The sequence below is a fragment of the Tauraco erythrolophus genome, chromosome 15 (genome assembly GCF_009769465.1).
Source record: "Tauraco erythrolophus isolate bTauEry1 chromosome 15, bTauEry1.pri, whole genome shotgun sequence".
NCBI lineage: Eukaryota > Metazoa > Chordata > Aves > Musophagiformes > Musophagidae > Tauraco > Tauraco erythrolophus.
In genome coordinates this window covers 17,957,730-17,982,367 of record NC_141479.1, presented here as the reverse complement: position 1 = coordinate 17,982,367, position 24,638 = coordinate 17,957,730, and the positions used below count along the sequence as shown (strand labels likewise).

The 24,638-nt window shown below is 39.2% G+C and overlaps 1 protein-coding gene across 1 annotated transcript in view; it reads right to left on the bottom strand.

Annotated features, from left to right (window-relative positions):
• PLCG2 (phospholipase C gamma 2) overlaps positions 1–24,638 on the bottom strand; it is a 61,364-nt gene that overhangs the window by 23,184 nt on the left and 13,542 nt on the right. Inside the window, exons 2-16 of the mRNA XM_086620684.1 lie at positions 22,971–23,111; positions 20,250–20,343; positions 17,620–17,667; positions 13,509–13,593; positions 12,663–12,746; positions 11,161–11,204; positions 9,894–9,966; positions 8,761–8,862; positions 8,465–8,583; positions 6,990–7,075; positions 5,904–6,024; positions 4,243–4,411; positions 2,255–2,359; positions 1,946–2,035; positions 743–921 (exon numbers count right to left, since the gene is read on the bottom strand). Coding sequence (XP_086476810.1) covers positions 743–921; positions 1,946–2,035; positions 2,255–2,359; positions 4,243–4,411; positions 5,904–6,024; positions 6,990–7,075; positions 8,465–8,583; positions 8,761–8,862; positions 9,894–9,966; positions 11,161–11,204; positions 12,663–12,746; positions 13,509–13,593; positions 17,620–17,667; positions 20,250–20,343; positions 22,971–23,111 — 1,540 coding nt within the window. The remainder of the gene's footprint in view (positions 1–742; positions 922–1,945; positions 2,036–2,254; positions 2,360–4,242; positions 4,412–5,903; positions 6,025–6,989; positions 7,076–8,464; positions 8,584–8,760; positions 8,863–9,893; positions 9,967–11,160; positions 11,205–12,662; positions 12,747–13,508; positions 13,594–17,619; positions 17,668–20,249; positions 20,344–22,970; positions 23,112–24,638) is intronic.

Here is a 24,638-nt window from a genome sequence, read left to right as displayed (position 1 = left end):
AGAAATCGGTACCATCTCAGGAAACAACCAAAATAAGAACAGCAACAAAAATCCAGAGAAGTAAGTTTACAGGACTGAAAATAATTATTTTCAATCCACAATGGTTTAAAATCTGGCATACATTTACTCCCTGCAAAACGTGCTCTGACAGCTCTCTGAAATCCATGTGATACCCTATTTCTCATAATATCCCATCTAGAAGAAGAAAAAACCCAGACTACAAAAAAAAAAAAACAACACAAAAAAAGCCCCACAAAACGAAACAAAACCTAAAAAGTCTTTATTATTTTCCCTTTAGAGGATGCTTTCATTGAAAAGATCAACCTCTGCTAATGAAGTCACGCTCATGAGACTACATTTTCATTGCAGAAACCAGTAATTTATCCCTAAACTAAAAGATCAAATTTTGGCCCACTCATTGAGGAAATAACAAATCCTATAACCTGCCAGAGCACTAGAAAAGTTGCAGGGGGTGGGGGAAGAATCAAACCACTTAGTCCTCTCTAGACAACTCTCAACATCTCAAATAAAGCCTCCTCTGCCAAAATATACTATGCTACACTGAAGTTTAATTTAGAAAGTAGTCTTTCACAATCCCATCAGTGACATTCTAGTAATTATAGCACCTCGTTATTTCTATTTCCTCTCAGCTATAAATGCATGCTTGAAAAATACACGCATTTTTGTTCAATTCCAGGAAACAAACAAAACCCACATAAAATTTTTATGGCAATCACCATACCAGAATGACAAGGTGCAATCATTAGGGAAAGCCTCACTTTCCCTGACTAGGAATGTCCCATCCTTGCCACCCATTTCAGCACAATATTCCTGGAGCAGTTTCTCAGCAGTCGTTCTCCCCTCTTTCATTTTCCCATGGAACCATTTCTCTTTTAAGTGCAGTTCAGTACGTTTCACCTCCTAGACCGGAAAATAAAAATTTTTATAGTGCATTTCTAATTTTATGATTTTGAAACAAAGTACTTGTTATTGATATAACAATCTACTATTTCAGGATTTCGGCTCTTCCAAGCCCTGAACTCTTCTTCCACAAACAAGCCAATCACCTTTATAGTCTCCCTTGACCCTCCCCAGTCAAGCCATTTCTTTGGAGCAGGGATCAACTTCAGTCTTATTCAAAGATGTAACTGACAAAAAGCGAAAGAATACAGCAATGCAAACACCGATTTATATTTTCAAAGCAAAACACTCTACTGCTAATTCACAGAGTTTCTATCCATCTTTTTCCAGGATTCATCTGTGTTGTTCCTTACACATTAATTATTTTACTGCCATGAGCATCTAGATGAATGGGTACAACATTCGACATGTGCAGTGAGATCTCTGAACCATGCACATACATGTGAGCAATGAAAGAGCATGCATGGAAACCCAAAAGGTCAGAACAAGAAACCATACTGCACATCACTCCTATTGCAGCCCTTAGTGAGCCTCATGTTTCTGCTTTGCCAGGCACAGCTTCCAATGAATACAGGCTCACCTGTGACAAACGCTTTGCAAACGTGAAATGAACATGCAGCATGTAAGAGGTGTGCTGTATTACTGACACAACAAACCTCAGTTCAGCATGCTGTCTAGTTTGAGAACAGCAGTAACACTTAGCCAAAGGCATGCAAAGACCTTGATTGACAGTGCATGCATCAGCATTAGCATTTAAGTACTAAAATTATATTTCGTTGTCTTTGTACTCCTCTTTGTGAGGCCTCAATTAGCCCAGGGAAAAAGTCATTTTATTAAAAATAGGGTTAAGGGGAGTACCTTGGAAAAGACTCTTTTTAAAATTTTTTACCTCCAGATACACTTGTTATCTGACTGGGATCCTCTACAATTTCAACATTGGCATAAAAAAATATGCATCTGTAGATACTGAAATAATCTGAGAGAATAAAAAGAACATGCTTAAACAACAAAACATAGCCATCACCTTTGTTGAATCTTCATCAGCATTCTGTTCTATATCATCACTGAATGAAAGCTTTTCATCAGCAATAGCACAGTAGTGCCGAGTCCATTTCTAAAAGTTGAGATAATAAAACCATTAACAAGACAGAGGGAAACTCACTAACCAGAATTTCAAAACAAAGTGTAACAATAAAAAAAAAAAACCTTCTTCCCCTTATTCACATCTGTTCAACTGACAATACTACTTACACAAATATTGAGAAAACTCATGTAAATTTCCAGTATTACAGAACCGAGTAACAAACTGTAGCAAATGTCACATAAATGATACCTGTTGTATTGTGTCCCACATGTAAAGTTCTCCCTGTTGTTTTTTTTCTTCTTTCTTATCTTCCAAGTTCACATCAATGTCTCCCTTTGGCCCCAGTTTTTTGTGCTTAAAAACAAAAAAAACCCACCACATTCATACACTCACACAGAATCATATATAAAATTATTCATAATATTTCAGTATGCTCAGTATTACTGGAATTATTTCCCTCCATTGCACAGTCGTCTTCCGTCATTCCCATAACAACAGCTGTTCCACAAGGCTTCATGCAACAGGGCTGGAATTTCTTTCTTTAAAATTTAAATTCCATAATAAAGGTTAAAAATTTAGTAGAGCTATCTTTCAAGCAATGAAGAAACAACTAGTTTGATTTGAGCTCACCAGTTTTTAGAGGACAGAAAACAAAGTGACACCAAGAAACTAGGATAAAATGAGAATCTCTCTGCACACAGCAGATATAAGGAGCAAATAAATCAAAATAAAAAGGTAAGGAATTGAATGGAGAATTCACTCTTCTACATGAAAAATGAGTAGAAGAGAAATCTTTCATGAAAAGAGGAAATAAATTCTACATTCTTGAGAGTGCTCACAAAAAACAGTGGCTCAAGGGGCTAAGGGTAACATCAAATACTTAACTGCAGTTAATGATGGGATTAATGGTCTCACATCTAGTAGTTCTCAACTACATTCAGTTCTGCAAAGCCTACTGTAGGTACATTTTGACAGGCTTATTAGAAAAATTCCACAGGCCCCTAAAGTAGGAGCTGCCTCTGACTGTTTACTGACAACATTTTCCAAACAAAAGCCAAATAACACAACTGGCTCACTAGCAGGTGCTGATCTATTTAAAGACTCTTTAATGCTCTTTTAGACAGGACAGACTGATATAGCTGTTCTCTTGTGCAGACTCATAGTAGTTTGCAATTCCCTTTAAATCAGATCTGTCATGTTATCGTCCACGTGCCTGTGCAACTCCCCTCTATGCTCTGCAAGGTAACAGCAGATAGTTTGGAGGGGAAAAAAAAAAACAAAAACAAAACCAAAAACTTAAGCACAGACTTCTGCACCTTATAGTGGGGTGCTATTATTTCCAGTCTTATATTCAAGACCTATATGCTTATATTTATCTACCCTTATTTCTTCTGTTCAGAAGTTTAATACATAGGATGTAGTACTGTTACAAGAGCTGGAAAAGTGAAGCATGGACAAAGGTAATTATTATTTTACTAAAGAGATCATGAGCAGCCCTCCGATTCTCCACCTAATTTTGCCTTTTGAAAAAATCTACTCAGTTTCAACCTGAGAAACCTTCTTTTGGTTACCTGCCTCATGTTGTTGCACAACGGTACCGAGTAAAGCATCTGAGATGCCCAGAAAGTAAAACACTCTAATAGTGACTGCCTTCTAATAGAAGGACTTCTGTGTTCCACAAGTGGATCACTAAATTTCATGTTTAAATCACACTGAGTTAGTGAACACCCATCAGTTTTTGAAGTTTGCAAGCAATCCTGGCAACTTAAGTATGCAACATGCAAGTGCTTTTGGTTTCACTTGAATGAGACGCGTTCTTTGGAAAAGAAAAAGTTCCTAATAGAAATCTAACTTTCTATTCAGGAATGTACTTTTATAATTTTTAAGCAAGCCACTTTGTGTAAGAAGTCTATGATGAGCATCTGCAGCACTGAACCCTTGCTGAAATTTAGCAGTGACATTTCAGGAGCTGGAAGACCTTCAGAAAAGAGCTGACACTTCCATGTGGTACTTGAACTAGTAACACTTACTGCAAAGAAAAAGAAAACACAAAAACACTTTAATAAGTAGTTTTACAGAACTCCATACAATATTGGAAAATGTTACTAGTACACACTTCAAGTATGGGGTTTTCTTGTCTCTCAACATAAACTAACAGCTGAGCTGTGAAGCCAGAAGATTTCTGGTTCCTGCTCTTGCTTTCCTGTTTTATCTACCAGCCCCCAAAGCAAGCCTACCTTGATGATGATTTTTTCTTTCAGCTGGGTTGGTGATGGTAGCTGATCTGCACTGGCTTCAACAGGCTTCATTAAAAGCTGATCCCCAAACACCTCCTTGAACACTTTGGCCATGTGTCGCTGCTGCTCCACACTACAGTGCTCTTCAATTGACAGAATGACTGGGTATCTTTGATGGATAAAACAAAGGTGAATGAAGACAATTTCTTGTTGCTACAACTGGGAAGGCAAGGAACACAGCACCCTCCCTCACCCCCTAGATCAAAGCAAATATTTAAAGCAAACAAGAAGACAAGAGGAATAGAGATAGACACACAACAGATAATAAAAGATGTGCAATCATAGAACTGTTAAGGTCAGAAGGGACCTCTGGAGGCCATCTAGTTCAAACCCCTTCTGTGGGAAGGCCAAATTCCTAGGCTAGGTCAAATTGTTCAGAGTTTTGTCCAGCCAAGATTTGAATATCTGTAAGTACAAAGATTCTTTCCAAGCTCTTTGGGCACGGTTTCAGTGCTAAAGTACCATAATGTGAAAATTTGTTTCTCCTCTCCACAAAATGTTTGCCATCACATGCACTTTCACAAGACTCTGGCTCCATCTTCTCTATAATCATCCACTAGGTAGTGGAAGACAGCAATCGAACTCCCTGATTAACCTCTTCTTGAAGCTAAACAAATTTAGTTCTGTGAGCTTCCTCTTGGACATCGTGGGCTCCAGTCCCAGTATTGAAAACTGAGGCAGAGAAAGCATTGAGTACTTCAGCCTTCTCCACTCACAAAGTCTCCTGTCCACTTCAGCAGCACACTGACATTCTTCTAAATTTTCTTTTTGTTGCAATTATATCTGTAGAAGTCTTTCTTGCTGTCCTTCATATCCCTCAGCAATTTAAACTCCAGATAAGCTTTGGCTTTTCTAATTTTGTCCCTGCATATCCAGGAAATATTTCAATGTTCCTTCTGGGTAGCCTGTCCTTCAATGCAAGTAGGGACAACATCACACTGCATTCATGGTACTGATGGTCTGAAACCATAATGCATCATGTATTATGGGTGTCACTAACACAACACACCTATGCAGACACTGTTCCACGTGAGAAAATAACTCTTATGTCCAGCTGGTGAAGTGAAAAAACAAGACACTGACAGTCCTATCTCCTTCCCAATTTTTGGGCAGTATTTTTCACACTAAGGACATTTCAGCACAAGTTCTAGAAGGTCAGAGTAGAGACGCGGATTTAAACCCCTGCTACCAGTTCAGGAGACATGTTACGAATTCTACATCTTCACAGCTAAGACCGCTCCTACAACATGAACATCATCTGACAGACACATTGCTTGTCACTTGCGGTATTTTATTATTTTTTAAAAAAACTAAGACATACTATTTGCTATTCAGTTTCACACTTCAATTTAATAAAAGAAGACCCAAGTGAGGAGATGGGAACCACTTTAGCGTAGTCACTATCTTCCTTAGTAGCAAATTGTTATGTAATGGGACTTTTCCTCAAAACGAATCTACTGAAGACTCACATCTGGCAATAATGAAGACTACTGGAATGTCATTATTCTCCTACTACTTTTTGCTCTAGATTACAGAGAAAATAAGTTCAGGAAGGTCTAAGCATATGAAAACAGCCTTAAGGAAAATAAATCAAAGCTTACTCAGATGCAACAAAGGCATGATCTTTGATTGCCTGTACAACGTCATCAAATTTGATCTTTGTTGTCCGTGTCCATCCATGGTAAATTATGGGTTTTCCATCAGGACCATCCCAGCAATCCACTATGACGGAAAAGCAGTGGAGAAAGGAAAAGATCAAGCAGTTATTTAAATAACTCTAGTAGAAAGAATATAGCCAAATCTTCAATGTTCCACATACTGAGTCATAGACTTTAATGTTCTAATAAAATATTCTATTAGATACATTTATCTCTCTCACAGAGGAAATTAAGTTCACTTAAGTAAGAGCAATACAAATAAAATACAACATAAAATTTTCCCAAAGCATTATCATGTGAGAATCTGGAAATAAGGTATTCAGGCAGCTATATTGCCAGTCTACTAGTTTACAATAATTTTCCAGAGATAAATACACTCCAACAAGTGGCAAGTTGACAGCTCATCTCTTTTGTGGATTTCAATCCTGAAACTCTAATTTGAGATACATTTTGCTTTAGCCAAATTGAACAGGCAGTAGCAACTAATTATATGAAGTAACTGGTGAAATAACATGAAATTAAAGTCAAATTTTTCAATAAGGTACACAAACACAGAGATGAGGACACATACACAGTCAGTGGAAAATAACTGCATCAAGATATCAACTGATTTACAAGAAAGTTAAAAAAGATGACAAATGGCACCAAATTACAAAAATCTCTGTGCCTTAGGCTTGTCTGTATTACAAGGAAGGCAAATAAACTGTCTATCTATGCTACACAAGTAATTCCAGTTTAAATCCTATGCTTTCATACAGTAGATCCAAGATTGAATTTTTGGTGTACAGTGAGATTAGATTTAGAAAGAGCTTAAAATTTCAAGAGAACAAGAATCAGAGCAAATGAACGAGGCAATAGTGAGGCACAGAAAAACAATTTAGGGAATCATGTGGTTTTTATATGACTAAGTTCAACTTCAGAAAACAAACTAGTTCTTGATTTCAGTTCTTTTTCCTTTCTTGGTATACAGGGGAAATCCTACTTATATGGACAGCATGTTTCAAACCACGCCACAAACTCTTTACTCACACTCAATACATCGACATCCCATTCTAAGGCACCTGATGTAAGCTTCCGTGGAGGATTCACTTCGAAGCTGGTCTCCTGTCAGATATCTAAGGAGCAAAAGGAAATTGTAAAAGACAAGCAGTCAATTCCAACCATTTTCTACTCACTCACTAGGCGACGTTTTTTCTCCTGTCATGGAGAACGTATGCTGGGCTTTTTTAATGATTTTTTTTTTTTTTAACTTGCAATGGAAGAACTGGACTCCACTGAACCTGATGCTACCATATTTTTGAGAGGACCACATCATAGGAGGTTAAAGGCTCAACCTAAACATCAACCAATTTTAACTGACATGTTTCTGGAGAGCAAATCATGAGCTTTGAAACATACCTAAACCTCATCATGCTGAGGCATAATTACGCTGGAGGGATGCGAAGGGTATTTACTGTGATACCACATCCTATATTTCAAAAGACACCTATAAGCTATATCCATATCTACTTTATTCCATTCCCTGCAATATTTTATTTGTTCATCTCTCCTCCCTCTTTTTCACCTTCTTTTTTTTCATTACAATGCTAGATGAGCAAATTCCCTTCATTTGAAGACAGTTCAAACTCATTATCACATAGATTTCTACTCGGACTAAAGAGCTTGCATACCACAGATTGTCAAGGAAGAGGGCTGGATACCTTAGACACAAACTACAGAAATCAGCAGCTAAGTTACTAAGCATAAAATTCTAAAAACAGTAACACCAAAAATACAGTTTCCAGGCCTTCAAAGTTCTGGCTGTAAAATTAACTCAAAATATCTAAGAAGAGCATGGAAAGCAAATTGCACTCTTCCTCTGGCTCAGGCACCTCTGTCTGCTCTCACCTTTGTCATCCAGGCAAAGACCATGAATAGCCAAGTCCTGATCAGTAGATATGCTAATTCAAGGTCTCATATTCCTTTCCTGCTCAGGACTAAATCTCTTCCACTCTGCGACACTGTAAACTGGCAGAGTATCTATCAATAGTGCACATCACTTCCTCCTTTCCCAAGGCAACAAATCCACTGCCCTTCAGATCACACTAACAGTATGGGATTTTCCCACAGGACAAGTGGGGTCCTTATGGCATTCTTATGTTCAGTACAATTAATGCTGATACTAGCTCAACGAGACAGCTGGTGCTTGGAAAAAATGGAACTTTTAATTTCTGAAAGCAGAGAGGCTGAACAGTTTCAACTCAAGACTTCTTTTTATTTTTGTAACAGTATTCAGGGTTTGGGTTTTCTTGCAGCTGAGCTCAGTTTTATCTCAAAACCTCTAAGATCTTAAGAGAAGGGGAAAGAGAGTCCCACAAACTGTATGCCACATTTATATCATGGTTTAGGAAGGTTTCACTCATTCACACAGTATATTTCTGGCATAATTTAGAAGTAGTGCCTTCTCCTAACACATGCTAGGTCTGTTTGAACAGGAATAGACAATGAGACTTTTGGTAACTTACGTGTTATGAGAGGAAGAAATCCAGTAGTGAGACAAAGGATTATTCATGTCCTGCGCATCTATTGAATCGTATTTCTCATCCCAAATACTGTTTTCTTTTGCAAAAAGGTAAGCGAGGAACTACAATACAACGAGAGAGACTGAATTTAAATGTTTTTACCATACAAGACTAAAAGGAACCCAGCAATGTAGCAAGAGAAGAAGCCTAGGGGATGTAGCATCCAATTAATAAACTAGTAACCTAGCAGTGAAAGAAAAAAGTCCATAAGGAACTATTAGAAAGTATCATTATTTTACCTCATCAACAAAGAGGAAGGGTTCAGCAGTTTCTCTCATAGTGTCATCGATAAACTTCGTCATTCGTTCTCGGACTTTATTGAGATCTTGTGCCCAAAATTCCTTCAGGTAATAATAACACAGTAGGAAAAGAAGCTTTAGAAGTGGCGTTATTCTACATGAAATCAAGTAAGGAACAGAGAGACCTCCAGATGCGATTTACTTCTCTCTCATCTGGCTAGTTTACTGCCAATATATTTTATTGTACCCAGATATCTTAAGAGTTTCCTCCATGACATCTACGGGGGGAAAAAAGATCTCCCTCTAAGTACCTTTATATAGATTGGAGGCCCACAAGATACATACTACATGTATATATATGCATGCACACACAGAGAAAGAAGCTGGCCTCCTTGAAGGCCTTAACTATATATAATCTCTCTCATTTCTAAGCGCAATCTGAACATCCTTTTAACACAGTAAAATCAGGAGAAAAAGAAAGTAGCAAGCTTATACAGGAAGTGTAGGTCTCACTTCTCAATCATACTTGCAAACCTAGAGCTTAGCAGCACCTAGCAAATATCACACAATTTGTTCCATGGTGTTTGTGCTAAATAACATCATAGAAGATCATGAAGACACAGTTCCAATACCTGCCCCCATCCTCATCTGCTTGCTGGTATGGGATATCAAACAGGCTCCATTCAACAGAAAATTACCTTTGGCGTGAATGCAGGCAGTCAGCTCAGTTTTTAATGTAAATGTTACTAAAATGGGGCCATGGCCAAGGCATTGCCCCAGATGTTCCTATGATGACAGCTGTAACTAGGCCAGGCAATCATCTTCAACATACATCCAGTGTTTATCTCTAACCTTGTCTGTTTATCTACACGAGTAAATAGAGACCTGCTAAAACCTTATTCACTTCGTCCTCCCTCTTGTCTTCTGGTGCACCTTCAGAGTCTTTATACAGATGAAAAATAATAGTTCTTGTGAACTTCAATGGCAACAAAGAAGTAGAAATCTTTCCAAGGCCTAGTGTCATAGCTGACATCAATCATATTCTATGACACACCACATTTCTTTTTAATGAGCATAGAATTCTGTAGGACAAGCTCGAGAAAAAGAACTCAGAATTTCTGCAACCTTCCCACCTGCTGCTCATGTAGCAGAAATCTCTGAAAGTCATGGAGATGAACTGCTGAAGCATCTGGACGGTCAGTATTTCTTAAAAAAAAAAAAAGGGGAAAGTGAAGCTAAAGGAATAAGAGAGCAAGCATCATCAGATGTTTTAGCAGAAAACGACATGGATTTGTATCCTGGATTTACAGTATAAATGTGCTGCCACCAGCAAGAAAGTTTCTAGAACTTCAATGGAATTTAGATTGGGCTTGTAATATTGCATTATCTAATTACTGTATTTTGAGCCTTTAAATAAAGCTTCCTGGATTCCTGATGTACTTTCGATAGTGATTCATTGGGAAAAGTACCAAATTTGGGCTCACTGCTTTGTAGCAAATGAGCAGCATTCACTTGACAGGAGTGGTGTTAAGTTTAGCTGAGGCATACGGAGACGCTGTTCTTTTAAATTATTGTACAGCCACACTTCCATAAATAACTCCTTCCATATATTACTCAGATGATCTACTGTGACAGATCAAAACCTCTTGAAAAAGGAGGCAAGATGCAGCTGCACCAAGAAGCAGCAGCACAACTACTATCCCTTTTGTAGGACATAAATGCCGCATCATCTGGTACCAGTAAGGTATTTGTAGCCTACCCATTCTTGATAAATATGTGCTTTTAAGCAGTCTCACAAAGTTTCATATATATGACATGACCAAGGGCTAAGGAAACACGCACTACACTCAGAGCAAACTTTTTAAGTAACTTTATTAATCTGCTAGTGTAATATTCAAAACCAAGATAAACTGGTGTAATTCACAGGCAAAATGTTAGCAATGCCTGTGACCTCCTTTTTCGTGCTCTACACAACTTACTTGAATTTTCCAGTCCACCAAATGACAGATGCAGAAACTGTTACTATCAGCATTATGATAAAGCCTAGGCAAAGCCTGTGCACCACACCACTCTCCAGACTGAAGTTAAAATTTCTCAATCAAATTATCCTTCCATAGCTCAGTTCAGCTTTTAGTACAGAGGATAGGCAAATTCGCTTGTTCAAGTCAATACTATTTTTGTAGTCAGAAAGTAAAAAACATGCATCAAATTATATTCAGGACTTATTTCCATGATAAATTCACATTTCTGAATGCAAAAAGATATATCATTTCTTTTCACTTGCTAAAGCACCAGAACAAAAAAAAAAAAAAAAAAAAAGAGTGATGTAATTAAAAAACAATCCTCCAGCACTACAACAATATGGAAATGTGGAAAAATAATACAAATGAAGAGTCTCACCCAAGAATGAACACAGAGGAATCCTTTTTGAATTCATCAAGAATCTTAAAACACAAACAAAAAAAAACAAAATAAGGAGAAAAAAAAATAATAAAATATGCAATTTTCTATCTAATTTCATCTAATAATGTCCATTGGCTTGGGAAGGGGAAATATATGCCTGTCTGCTCTGGAGAAGCTGCATACAAGTTGGCAAGACACATTTTGAATTAAATACACATGAAGAAACAAACTGCCAAGGCTGGCAACTGCACTTGAGGCCTTTCGGTGTGAACACATGCAATTCGCAGGCGAAAAACTTGCTATTGATAAGTCACCTTATACACATGATCAGTCAAGTTTCTGGGGAGCTTTTATTGTTTGACATGCCAGGAAAACTGGAATTACATATCATCCATCACATTTATTCATGTGAATATAAAATCTAAAATGCTTCCAGCTTGGCACAGCATAAATCGCACGAAACTTATCAACTGACCCAAAGCAGTTATTGAGCAAACCCAGGATTTTCTTTGAAATGATCCACAAAGGGTGATAACAAGAGTTTAAGGAAGTCAGACGGCCTCTTTTATCTGTGTTTTACTCTTCAACTTTCTGCTCAAGCTAATTAACTAGACTTTCATGGTCAAAACTAAAACCCTGTCAGTAAATGGAGACTCTTTATTACTTCACAATAATTTCAGCATCACTTTTAAACAGTACAAGAAAGTTCTATTGCCAATAGAAACAGCACTGATTTTGACTATCAAAGCTTCTATTTTAGCAACTGCAAATTGAATTAAGAGTAAGCACACGTTGTCAACAAACACATTTATGCAAGTAATTTCAAATTCTGTGCTTTCACACAGTTTTAAAGGGTTCCTAACTTTCAGAGTTACTAAACGTATGCAGTTTCCACCAGCTTCATGAATCTGTGCAATGAATAAGTGGAAACAGTAGTCAGGCAGTTGCCCATGTAAATTAGCTAAAACATAATTCCACTGCATCCCTGCCTCCCAAGGACTGTCTGATATGTGTCTTGTAATGGACTGACCACCAGTAATATCCAAGCATGAGAGATGATGAGAACAATAGCTGTTATTTTATGCTCAGGATACATTCCCATGATTTCCAGAATGTTCTTAGTCATAAAAGATTAACACAAGTATGGAAAAACCTTGCTCCTATCAGTAAAGGGATCAGCCAAGCCTAATGCAAAGACATTCTACATTCTGAAGAAACTCGCATGAAAAGTTCTTCCTAGAAACCCCATTATATCTGTGCATATCTCTACTACCAAAGCACAAAAAGCAACATGAATGACTTATTCATCTCCTTGAGCCAACTGCTGATGGCGACTCTTATCTGCACATCGAGTACAGCAATATACCCTTCTTCTGTTACAAGAATGGGGGGAAAAAAAGGAAATTGGTAACAAATAGAAACAAAAAATAATCAGTATTAATTCTTTATTCTGATCAAGCAGTTTTAACAGTGTGACGACTACTTATGAAAAAGCTTACCGATTTCTGCTGTTCAAACATCATTTTCTTGTAGAACAAATGAAATTGTTCAAAACTAAGCTCTTCCTTGTGAGCGCCTATTTCCTACAATAGAAAGTATCAGGCAGTGAATTTAGAATTCCCTGAGCTGCATTCGCAAATAAGTTACTCTCACTCCAGCTGCCACCCTCTCATGCATTCTGTTTCCAACTTCATTTGTTTCAACCACTTGGGATTTTTTTAATTCATTTATTTTTTTAAGAATACAAACAAGTAAACAGATTCTTGGGTTGTGACATAGTGCTCCTAGCTCACATCTTTGGCCTTGCATTTTGAAGTCTGACTCCATTTCCACTCTGTTACTGAAGTGAAGTAGTGCCTCATTTAGTCATTGTTAGCTGGTGCAACAGAAGCAAGAATGTATGCTTTCAGGGTGTAGAGTTGGAAAGCAGGAAAAGGTGGGGATATTTAAAATTCCTGTAGGAATGGAAATGACCTTCAGAAGTTATTAACATTAGCACGAGTTGGAATGGAGAGGTTATTACTTGATCACATTGCAAAAAAACTCTTTTTCTTATGTATGAATTTTATCTTAAACATAAAACCACTTCCTACGAACTTGCACAGTATCAGCACCAGAGCTCAAAACCCAATGTTGGCTTTGATCAACCATATAATGAAAAGAAGGAACATTTATGTCTATATTTTCTTATAGCCTTAGATATAGGCAAAGCCAAGCTGAGAAATTAACCGATATCATTTATTTAATTGTATATGATAAGAAGCAAAAATATAGGCAGTATCCTGAAAAGAAATAACAACACCTATCAGATAATACCAAACAGATACAAGTTATCAGGTAATTACCGCAAATTTATCCTTCAAGAACTTCATGCTGCTCACTTTGAAGTTTACTTGGGGAAGGACAGTTTTCAGCTCTCTAAGACTGATACTGGGAAAAGAAGAAGAAAAAAAATATAGCAAAAACTCCACGGTCTGCTGTATCTAGTCAGCTACTAATATATTTTCTATTAACACAAAAATGTGACTATTGAAACATTTTGGGTAGGGCTCATCTCTCATAACCGTAAACTTCTATAAACATAACACCTACATGTGAGCAAGCTAGACATGTTTTCTAGTTAGTGGGGAGAAAGAGGCATTTCAATTAATTCGGGCATCTGTATTAGGATGAAAAGAGACATGCTGCAGAGACACCCACTGCCCTCCACCAACAATTAATCAGATCTAGATGATCAGCTCAAACGTAGATGGTTACACATCTTGCAGCAGCAAGACTCTCCGCTTCTGCGACATCTGAACATGACCTCACTCTTCTCTCACAGCCAAGTCTTCCCAGAGAGGATTGCCTTCCAGGTCCATTTACACAGACCTGCTGACTCTTTTTGCAGAGTTGCAGAATGTCCAGTGATACACCAGCAACACTTCAAAATACAAAGCTTTCCAGACAACAGCATGACCTTTCAAATAAGATATACTCATTTCAGACTTTAAGCAACACAGTGCTCACATACACTAAGTATTTCAGCAATACTTACATACAAAGCTAAATTTATTAATCGCTGCAATACCTTCTGGCCACACGTCAAATCATGTACGATATATACATCAAACTTCTTTTGTTGAAGGAACACTTTGTATTAGAAACAAACCTATGAACAGCTTATTTGGAAAACCTCAATTTCCTTCACATCTTCCAGTTTTCTCATCAACCTCAGATTTTATTCCAGTGTCTTAGGTGTTGCTGCCATAGCATCTGTCACTGGCAAGCTCAGAGTAGCTCGCAGTATTTACTATACTTATAATCAAAACAGAAACAGGAGGTAGGGGAATACTACTATAACTCCTGTATGAACAGAGAGAGGAGTGATATCTAAAGGAGCTGAGTGTCCAAATGCTTTAACTGCACCATAGGTACCGGTGAGCCAATCTAGCAGCTCACTGCTGTTACAAGAAGCAATCCCAACTCCTCTCCTTCTGCCTCACTCTCCATTCTCCCGTTGCTATGGTCCCACTGCTTCCACAGGCCAGCTGTGATGCTTATTAAACCTTCTGCTAACTTGATTCGACTTGCTAGGTGAGCAGAAAAGTATGTGGCTGAGAGAGAGAAAGACCAAGTTTTCCACTGGCTTCGAGAGGTCACTCGGCTCACCTCATGCACAGATCAGCGTCACAGCCAGAATAACAGAAGGGGCTGGAGTGCCTCCTTAGCAGCATGTAGAGATGACAGAGGAAAAGGAAAGAGTGAGACTTCATCCATGGAGCAGCACCAAGCTAGTACACCAATTCAGCTGTCTCCTGTAGTCCAGTCCTATTTTGGTCACTTGCTATTCAACTTGTCTTTGGATAGCAGAGAATGCAAATTAGCTTGCATGTTCTAGGACAGAGTCTCAAACTCTGGGTATTCTGGGTAGGCACTGATGTAAGGTCTCAATGAGAAAGACACAGCATTACACTGGGACATGTGAAGGGCACAGGGACAAGTCCTAGAGTGGAAGATGAAGGGAATCCATGGCAGCAAAAGGAAGTGAGGAAGAGCCAAGAGAATACAGGCACAACATCTGTGGGTCCTACTGCCAATGCCCACAAAACACTAATGCAATACCAACAGTACTGGAGAAAACAAGGCTAAGGTACTCCATCCTGACCTACAGTGCAGTTCATAAGCCATTAACTCTCTGCAAACACAGCGTCAGAACAGAGTCACTTGAAAGCAACAAAACCAATTAGCACCTAGATGAAAGCAATGCTTCTATTCTACAGTGTCCATACAAGCAGCTACCCTGTGAGATATTCTCATCTCCATTGTGTAGAGAGGGAAAAAGGCAAAGCAAGGAGGAACTTAGCCAAAGTCCATGCCAAAGCCAGATTAGAACTCAGGAAATTCCTGGCTTTCCGCCTTGTCGCCAGACCTCTGGAAAAAAATGCTACTTTTGGGAGCAAGAACGAGCACTCCATTTGTACCCCAAACACCAATTTCCTCTGGCCAAACAAGTGCAAGCCAAAACAAAGAGCTGGAACTTCATGACCACTGGAAAAAATTCAACCTGTGAAACAGGACTTGCCTGAATGCCTAACCTTTACAATTAACCTTCCTAGAAACTGCAACACTAAACACAATGAAACTCAGTCCAAACTCCTTTTCTGATTTTTTTCTGAAAGCATGAATCATCCGTCAAGAGAACAAAAAACGGCCCTCTCCACAATGCAAGTCCCCTTTATCCTAACCAGACTGCCTTGTACTGATGAACCAACCCTAAAGCAACAAATGAAACCTCTTCAGCAGACTCATACTGTCAGCCACAGCTTCTCTACCTTAACATTTGCTTTTGCTTCATGATCCCCACCAACGTATCTTTACTGCAGGGCTAGTTTTTCAAAACACATCAGGAGGTACAAGCCAATATCCAGTAAAGAATGATACTTTCCCCATCACCATTCTGACCAGCTTAGGAAACCCCATTTTGAAATGACATCTCAGCTCACACTGAAGCCAGCTGCACAATGCCACAGGCTGTCTGCAGAATGGTGTTATTTCCTGCAGTAACATGGTCTCATTCACACAATGAAACACCACACTTTATTTTGCTGTTAGGAAAAGGCCTAAATGAGAGGAAACACATGTACTTTTCTACACCTTAGAATAAAATGCATGTTCCAGACAAAGAGCAATAGAGTAATAGACATGGGGGAGGAGGGGTTAAAATTCTTCTCAGTATCACATGATTTCTGGCAACTCTAAGGAGAGGTTTGCAGCTGAATTCATTTAAAAAAAAAAAGTCTCCTTTGCTGTGCAAAACTACAAACCCACATCACAGATGGACCTGAAATGAACTAGTGAAACTCAAACATATGAAGCTACACAGCACACTGGGAGCTACAACTCATGGGACTTCTTTCACATGAGAAGCACCAGGTCAGAGGTGATTCTTTGGCTTTGGTCTATTCCAACATGTGGCAAAAGACAAGCCCATGTAGCCAGGCCAACTGCTAAAAAAAAAAAAAAAAAGAGATTTTTCCCTTATTCCAAACTTGGCTTCCTTCTATAACTGTTCTCAAGGGTATCTTCCGTTTCCCACTGTTAAAGTATCTCTTTCACAGCATACTACCCTGTCATACCACCAGTCCTCCTCCTACTCTTCCCCCCTAATATCCTCAGGTATCTCTTATCTCCTCCTTTTCTTAATATTGTTTTGTTCTCCTCATAGCTCTGACTCCAGAAAAGAATTCATATTATTGCTGGGACAACCCTCTCTCTGGATACAGCTGACACTGCTGCTGTGACCAGTTTCAAACTAGACACCACACATACTAGCCATGTTCAGGTCCCATCAGAACTGAAACATGGGGAGACTAATCACTTAAACATCTGCCCTGTATCTTTAGCAGCCCCTGTTGAACTCTGCTTATGCAGCTTCATTGTTACGAAAGCTCAAACAAGCTTTTAAAAGCTGGTTCTGGTAGAGTGTCATCACTCCAACGCAAACGTGCTTCAGCAATGAAGGAAGAACTCGTGGCATAGCTGCACAGGAAAGCTCAGAGCGGGTTATACAGTCTGAGCTGCTGGCTTCAACTTGGCTACGAAAGGGCAAAGACCTCTATAAAGTCAGCAGCCTAACATACCTGCACAGCTGAGCTGAATCTCTACAGTAAGACTGGAAGAAGATCACTTCCTTTCCTTACTCTGGCAGGGTAATTGTAGGCCAAAAGCAAAACTATTTATTTTTCATCATTTGCTTCCTCATTATACCAGGTACATGAACAGGACTGAGTGCTATAAACACGCTGTGTTTAGCAAAAGGCAAAACTCAAGTTGTTAAAGCAGGAGCAAATGCCATTTTCAGGGGTGCCATATTCCACATCTTGGACAAAGAATTACTTATTTCTTTTCATTCCATGTTAGAATCTGCAACAATTGTTCACTAAAAACAAACTGAGCAAAGAGAGAGCTTCTTACCTATTTCTTCTCGTTTGATCAACAGAATAGATCTGCTTTCTTAGCCAGCTTGTGGGAAAGAGGGAAAAAAGAAAAAAAAAAAAGGGTTAATCTAAGAATTATAAAGACAATATGCCCAATGAAATCTCAAAATCCATAGATGAAATTCAATAGAAATATTTAAGAGTCATAAGACACATCTCTTTTAATAAAGCAAAAATATTTCCAGTGCAGCATCTAAGGATTCAGCCAATTTTATAACTGTGTTTGTAAATATACACTTGTCTGCTGCTTAATACTGCATTTTAAAGCCACATAAACAACACAGGAAGGGGAAGGGTGGGCAGGACAGAAAATGAGCAACCAGAAGCTGTAAAAATAAAAGTGGATAAAGCGAGCTAATTTAAACTGGAGTAACTTTATCAAGTCAATGATTTATGCCAGCTGAGCCTGCTGGCTCAAAGATCTGTTAGCTGCATAAAGATTAAAAATTAGTAGGGAGGGAAAGGGGTTTGGAGAATTTTAAAGAAAATCCTCATCAGAGTGCATGTCAGTTTTAGGTGCGTAGCAAAATATTATTAGCAGCATTAATAGTAAACATACACACCCACACAATTTTGATCTAAAGGATGAACACAGCATGTCATTATTAAGCTTATCCTCAGTCTCTGTGGGAATCACTCTGCTGCACAAACATAGCCTGGAACCCAGTGGCACTCTGTACAGCAGCTCACTGCAGCACCACACAATACATCAGAAAAGGTACGAATATTTCTCCCCAACTGGAACAGCAAGTAGGTCAAGGTAACATGAATGTGAAAGCCACAATTTGGTCAGGTAGCAAGGGACAACAGGGCGTATCCTCACAACAGGGAACAGCAATGACCAAAACCAAAAATATCAGCAGTGACGAAAAGCAATCAGGTACAGAGACAACCTTAGAAGCTTGTAAACAAAACGGGCATTCTGAGCATGAGGAGTTTCATGGGCAACATCCTCAGAAGCATTAAGGGAGCGGTTTCACCATCGTATGGCTGCCTGCTAAAAAGTAATCCTTCAAAAAGTTCATTTTCAGCCTGGCTCTCTGAGTCAGCTGATGACACTACCACATAATGCAACGGGTCCAATAAAAAGGGGAAACCACAAAAGCGCACCTCAGAATCATTGGGACTACTGTGATTGCGTAAGACATTTGAATTTTCCAGGGAGTCAACACACACTCACACCAGATGTTCTTGTGTTCTGCACTGGATTTGCACGGCAAGGTTTTGGTATCGATGGGGCTACAGGGGCAGCTTCTATGAGAAGCTGCTAGAAGCTTCCCCTATGCCCAACAGAGCTAATGCCAGCCAGGTCCGAGACGGACCTGCTTCTGGCCAAGGCCCAGCCAGTCAGTGATGGTGGTAGCACCTCTGGGATAACATATTTAACAAGGGGGAAAAAAAACTGCGCAATTTTCAGCCAGAGAGAGAAGTGAGAATACGTGAGAGAAACGACTCAGCAGACACCAAGGTCAGTGAAGAAGGAGGGGGAGTTGGTGCTTCAGGCGCCAGAGGAGAGATTCCCTTGAGGCCCATGGTGAAGACCATGGTGAGGCAGGCTGTGCCCTGCAGCCCATGGAGGTTAATGGTGGAGCAGAGATCCACATGCAGCCTGTGGTGGACACCACACCAGAGCAGGTGGATGTGCCCCGAAGGAGGCTGTGACCCCATGGGAAGACTGTGCTGGAGCAGGCTCCCGGCAGGAACCTGTGAACTCCTGGAGAGAGGAGCCCACACTGGAGCAGGTTTGCTGGCAGGACTTGTGACCCCACAGGGGACCCACACTGGAGCAGTCTGTTCCTGAAGGACTGCAGCCCATGGAAGGGATCCACACTGGAGCAGTTCATGAAGAACTGTAGCCTCTGGGAAGGACTCACATTGGAAAAGTTCATGGAGAACTGTCTCCCGTGGGAAGGACCTCACGCTGGACCAGGGGAAGAGTGTGAGGAGTCCTGCCCCTGGGGAGGAAGGAGCAGCAGAGACAATATGTGATAAACTGACCGCAACCTTCATTCCCCATCCCCCTGTGCTGCTGAGGTAGAGAATTCAGGAGTCAAATTAAGCACGAGACGAACAGAGGGGCAGGGGGAAAGTGTTTTAAGATTCGTTTTTATTTTCTCATTACTCTACTCTGATTTGATAGGCAATAAATTAAATTAATTTTTCCTCAAGACAAGTCTGTTTTGCCTGTGATGGTAACTGGTGAGTGATCTCCCCCTGTCCTTATTTCAACCCATGAGCCTTGTGTTATATTTTCTCTCCTTTGCCCAGCTGAGGAGGGGAGTGATAGAGCAGCTTTGGTGAACACCTGGCATCCAGCCAAGGTCAACCCACCACATGATCTCATTAAGAGATTTTTGGTTTGGTTTTGGTATACAGAACGAGGTTAATTGCAAGTCCACGTTACTGGGTGCAGCAGAGTGCAATTCCAGAACACATATATACCAAATTCCCATATGAGCTTTCTGTATCATACACTAACTGGAGAGTAGTTGTTCTTAAGGTAACTGGCAGATACCACTTGTTGCACCCTAAAAATTTCTTTCAGATTTTCCACTTTCAATTCTAAAGAAGTGTCAAGTCTCACAAAGTGAAAATATGTCCACATACCTCTCTGTGATTGCAGGTGTGGGAGCGCTCATGACCTCTTGATACAAGATATTCAAGCCACACAACCATTTATCAGCATCATCCTTAGAGTCAGCTGAAAAAAATAACATGCTATGACAAACATCAAAACGAAATTAACACAAAACCAAGACATAACTTGTGATGTTTATCTAAACCCTAGTATACAAAGCCGCTGATTTACCTTTCTCTTTGATAAACCTCATTGCATAGCTTCATATTGCTATTAATAAAACTAATAACCAGCACAAATTTGGGAGTGGGAGGGTTAATTCTGGAAGCTCTGTCACAAACTACTTCCTTTTAGAAGTCTGCTTATCATGGTAGGCAAGTTCCAATATCTCAGCAGAAAAACTATGAAACTACTGCTGAGCTCTTGTAGGAACACAATCAAACTTCATTTTCTTATCTTCTGTCTCCAAACCTAGATCTAGACCAACTTGAGGTGCACAGACGAAAGAACTCTGTGTTAGAGCATAAAGCTAGGTTATTATATTCCAAGCAACTTACAAGAAAATTGTAAAATACTGGTTTTTGATGGATGTAACCACCTCTTGTCTGTCCTAACCATGCCTCTAAACACAGATTGTTCCAGACTAGACTTAGGCCAGAGGAACAGGAAGGGAGCAATGTACAAAACTGGTGTAGCTTATATACAACACGTTTTAACACAAGTTCAGTTAAAAAAAAGAAAAGGTCTAAAATTCCTTATGTGGCTTAACACTAGAAGCCGGGTACATCTTCCTCCCAACTTCACAAATTGGTTTATCACTGTCTTGTTTTGTTTTAAAATTTAGTTTGCCTTTCCATTTCCCGAACCAGAATAGTCCTCCACATCATTTAACATGATCATATTTGGTAATGCTCTGATCCAATAAAAGCAAGATGATGTGGGTATAGCCTCCCCTAGGGAATACTGGTTAAGCTGAAACCAATTTTTTGGGCCTTGGAAGAGATGCTATCATTACAGCCTTCGGCTGGGCAAACTCCATTTGCTTTAGCATGCTGGTTCTGAAATTTCATAAAGGCATTCTCCAGTCAAACCAATTCTGAAAAATTATTTTCACACAGGAGCTGTAATCTGTGTAAATTCTTTTAACTGCCTTCAAAGTAAAACAGTTTCTCAAAAGATGAAGATTACATTTTATTTAAACATACTTTTACACAATGCTTTATCCCCCAAGGATGAAGCTAGAGCCCAGCTTCAGCTCCCCATGGAAATGTTTTTCAATTAGTCACAATTTCAGAAAGAACACCCACACCCACTACCACAGCCAAACCAATTCTTCCCCCAAGACAATTCTGCCCTTTATGACAGCTATCATTCCCTTCAAGTAACAATTACATTGTTTTAAGAAACCACGACAATGCACTTTAACAAGGAAAAGGATTTCCCCTTTAATTGAAAGTTATATCACGTTGTTCTGCAGCTCAGTGTTACGGCAACGTATCTCGTGGTACCAAGTGTTTTCAAAGCACTGGCAGAGACTTGGTTTGAGAACTGCCATGCAGGAGGGACAGGAAGGTTTTTAGAGGAAATCAATCTGAAGTACCTGGCACAGCTGCACTTAAGCACAGCTGCTTACTCAAAATCTTCACACACTTCAGCCAACAATAGTAAAACTTATATGAAGATAAAAGCCTGTAACAATGGATTAGTCACAAGCAGTCTTCAATTTCCAGTGCATCAGACTTAAAAAACTGCCTTCTAGTACTACAATCTATAAGCAATTAATTCAATTTTGAAAAAAGCTACTGTTAGCATTAAAACGCTTACAAAGCAATCCTCTTGTCTACCATTAAGATTTTGCAATGAATTTAACTATTTAAATGGACAAGTATGTTCTTGCACAGGACAGAGAGAACTACCACTCCAAATAAATCATCTGTATGATTCTAAACCAAGGATCCATCACAAACTTTTTAAAAAAGAAATTTCTTTGTAAACTCCACTAGTTAGAATCTGTATTCAGTCTGCACTGCAAGAATTTATATCCCTTTTCATTTCAAAATCTTTGGTTTTGTGACCTGAATAATCTCACCTTAAATAAGAAATGCCCTAACCCTTTCCACAGACACAGGACACGTCTTTTCTGTTTCAGATGGATCTCTCTATTTTCAATTTACCACCTTCCAATTTTATTTATGGTCCCCTAGTACTTCTTCAGTAGAGGTTTAGTATTATCAGGTGACAGGCACACATATAACCCAAACTAGAACTTCATTTTTCCAAATTAGTCTGCAATTGCTCATAGGTGATCGGAAACTTTCTGTGATACAGCTGTAGTCTAACTCTCTATGGCTGTTTCCAGAAAAAATTTGGCCAGACTAAAAATGCCAGGGCAATATTCTGACCACATTGAAGACAACAGGAAATCCTTTGCTGACTTTAAAGAGGGCAACGCCATCTCTGCTCTTCAGTGTTGAAAACCTTACTAGAGATATTTAACCAGTAAAAGCCTACCTTGCTAGAAATAACTGAGCATGTCAGAAACTACACTCACACGATGCAATGTTTGGCTTTGAAATAGTGTAAGTACAGCAGCTCACAGACATGAACGCCGAGTAAAAGGTCTGTCTCCAGATTTTAAATATCTGGTGCACTCCTGGACCGCACAAGTCGAAGCCGCAGTATTCTTTGCATCATGTTCTATCAACATATTTGATTTGTTCAATTGGTAGGTTTAAAGAAGAAAAAAGTACCTGCTAAGCTTAAGGTGTTGAGGACAAACTGGGTACCATAAAAAATAGTAAAGCAGTGTTCTTCTCTTTGCTTTGCTTTGCAACGCTCAAAGTCCTTTGAATTCTTTCCTGGGCGAATTTCTTTTATTTCCATCAGATCCACTGAAAGGAAACAACATTCAGTCAGTACAACTGCGCTTATGTTCCAGCAGAGCCTGAAACAATAAGATGAACAACTCAAAGCTTGCACGCGTATATAAAATATCTATATATATAAACTTACAGATCTTTATTGGGCAAGAAATGCAAATTGCACCAGCTTACAATCCACGAATCCACAACTAAATATATTATTAACGGCCAACAGTAGAGAAGGACCAAACTAAGAAGAAAAATAACTTGTTGTATTTTTATCATTTCACTATCACTGATCATCCATAGGCAAAGTGCATACATATAGCCCCTCTGGGTTACAAAAGACATGATTTCACAAACAGCATTTACTCTGAGCATGAAATTTCCAATTGCCATGACAACTGTTCAGAGACATAAAAGAAAAGACAAAACTTCTAACTTAGCCACCTAAAAATCACGCATCAGATCTTAGATAGTCAGCTAATCTTGTCAGCTAGTTGGCTAGTATAGTCACTGGCACTTGTAAGAAAAATATTTAAAGTAGGAATATAAAGAGAAAAAACAGTCTAACAATTAAAACGATTGTGAGTTTTTTCCTGGTGAACTCCAAAGAGATCTCTGTCATTTAATATAACCTGCTGTATCATTTTCAACTCAATGCTTTCTGCAGAACACAGGTACGTATTAGAGCATAGCACTAACCCTGAACAAGCACACATTTTCTCAAGCCAGCTCTCTCTTTATCAAACCCTTGCTACATGGCCTGTAACAGTAGTGAGACAGCTGAAATAGAAATATGTGCACTCTCAAGATAAGATACTTATTAGAAAACTGAGGAAGTGGTTTTGTTCTGCCTGTGGACCAGACAAATAAACAGCTCTTCCTACTTCTGGACAGTCTTGACTTACAAGCTACAAGATGAAGAGTAAAGAAAAACATTCCATGGCTGCTCTTGAAATGTGTTTATCAGACCTAGCAAGTTCCAAGGAAAATAGCTGAAGGTTTCTGTCCATGCATTTAAGAATGCTGCAATATAAAAAGCCAGTTTTAAATGAGCACCTCATCAGTAACAGCGGACAGTTGATAATGTAATGAAAAAACAACTCCACAGCCAATGGAGGGGGAGCTGAACAGTGGTTAAAGCTTCGGCCTGTGTAACGCTGGGTTTCTAAGATGCCAACATGGAAAGGAGGAAGAGGCAAGCAAGGAAGTTCATCAATAAAATCCTGATAATCATCTTCGAATTTAATCTCTGCAAAGTATCCCAGGCCAAACTTTCCACCAAACACTCCTTTCTCCCAAGCATTGAACAATTTACCTTGGGAAAATGAGACCTCAAAGGTTAACCTGAACTAATCGTAGGATACAAGCATCTTTCTTAAACTAATTTTTCCAAGTGTAATTTTCTTCAAGATAGAGCTTTTAATGTCTCAACTTCCATGTCTCAGCCACCCTCTCAAACCATAAAAACATCTCCCAAGATCTGCATACTTGATTGGCCAAGGCCCTAAATTCAGGTGCAAACTACTAAAATAAATTCATGACATGTCCATA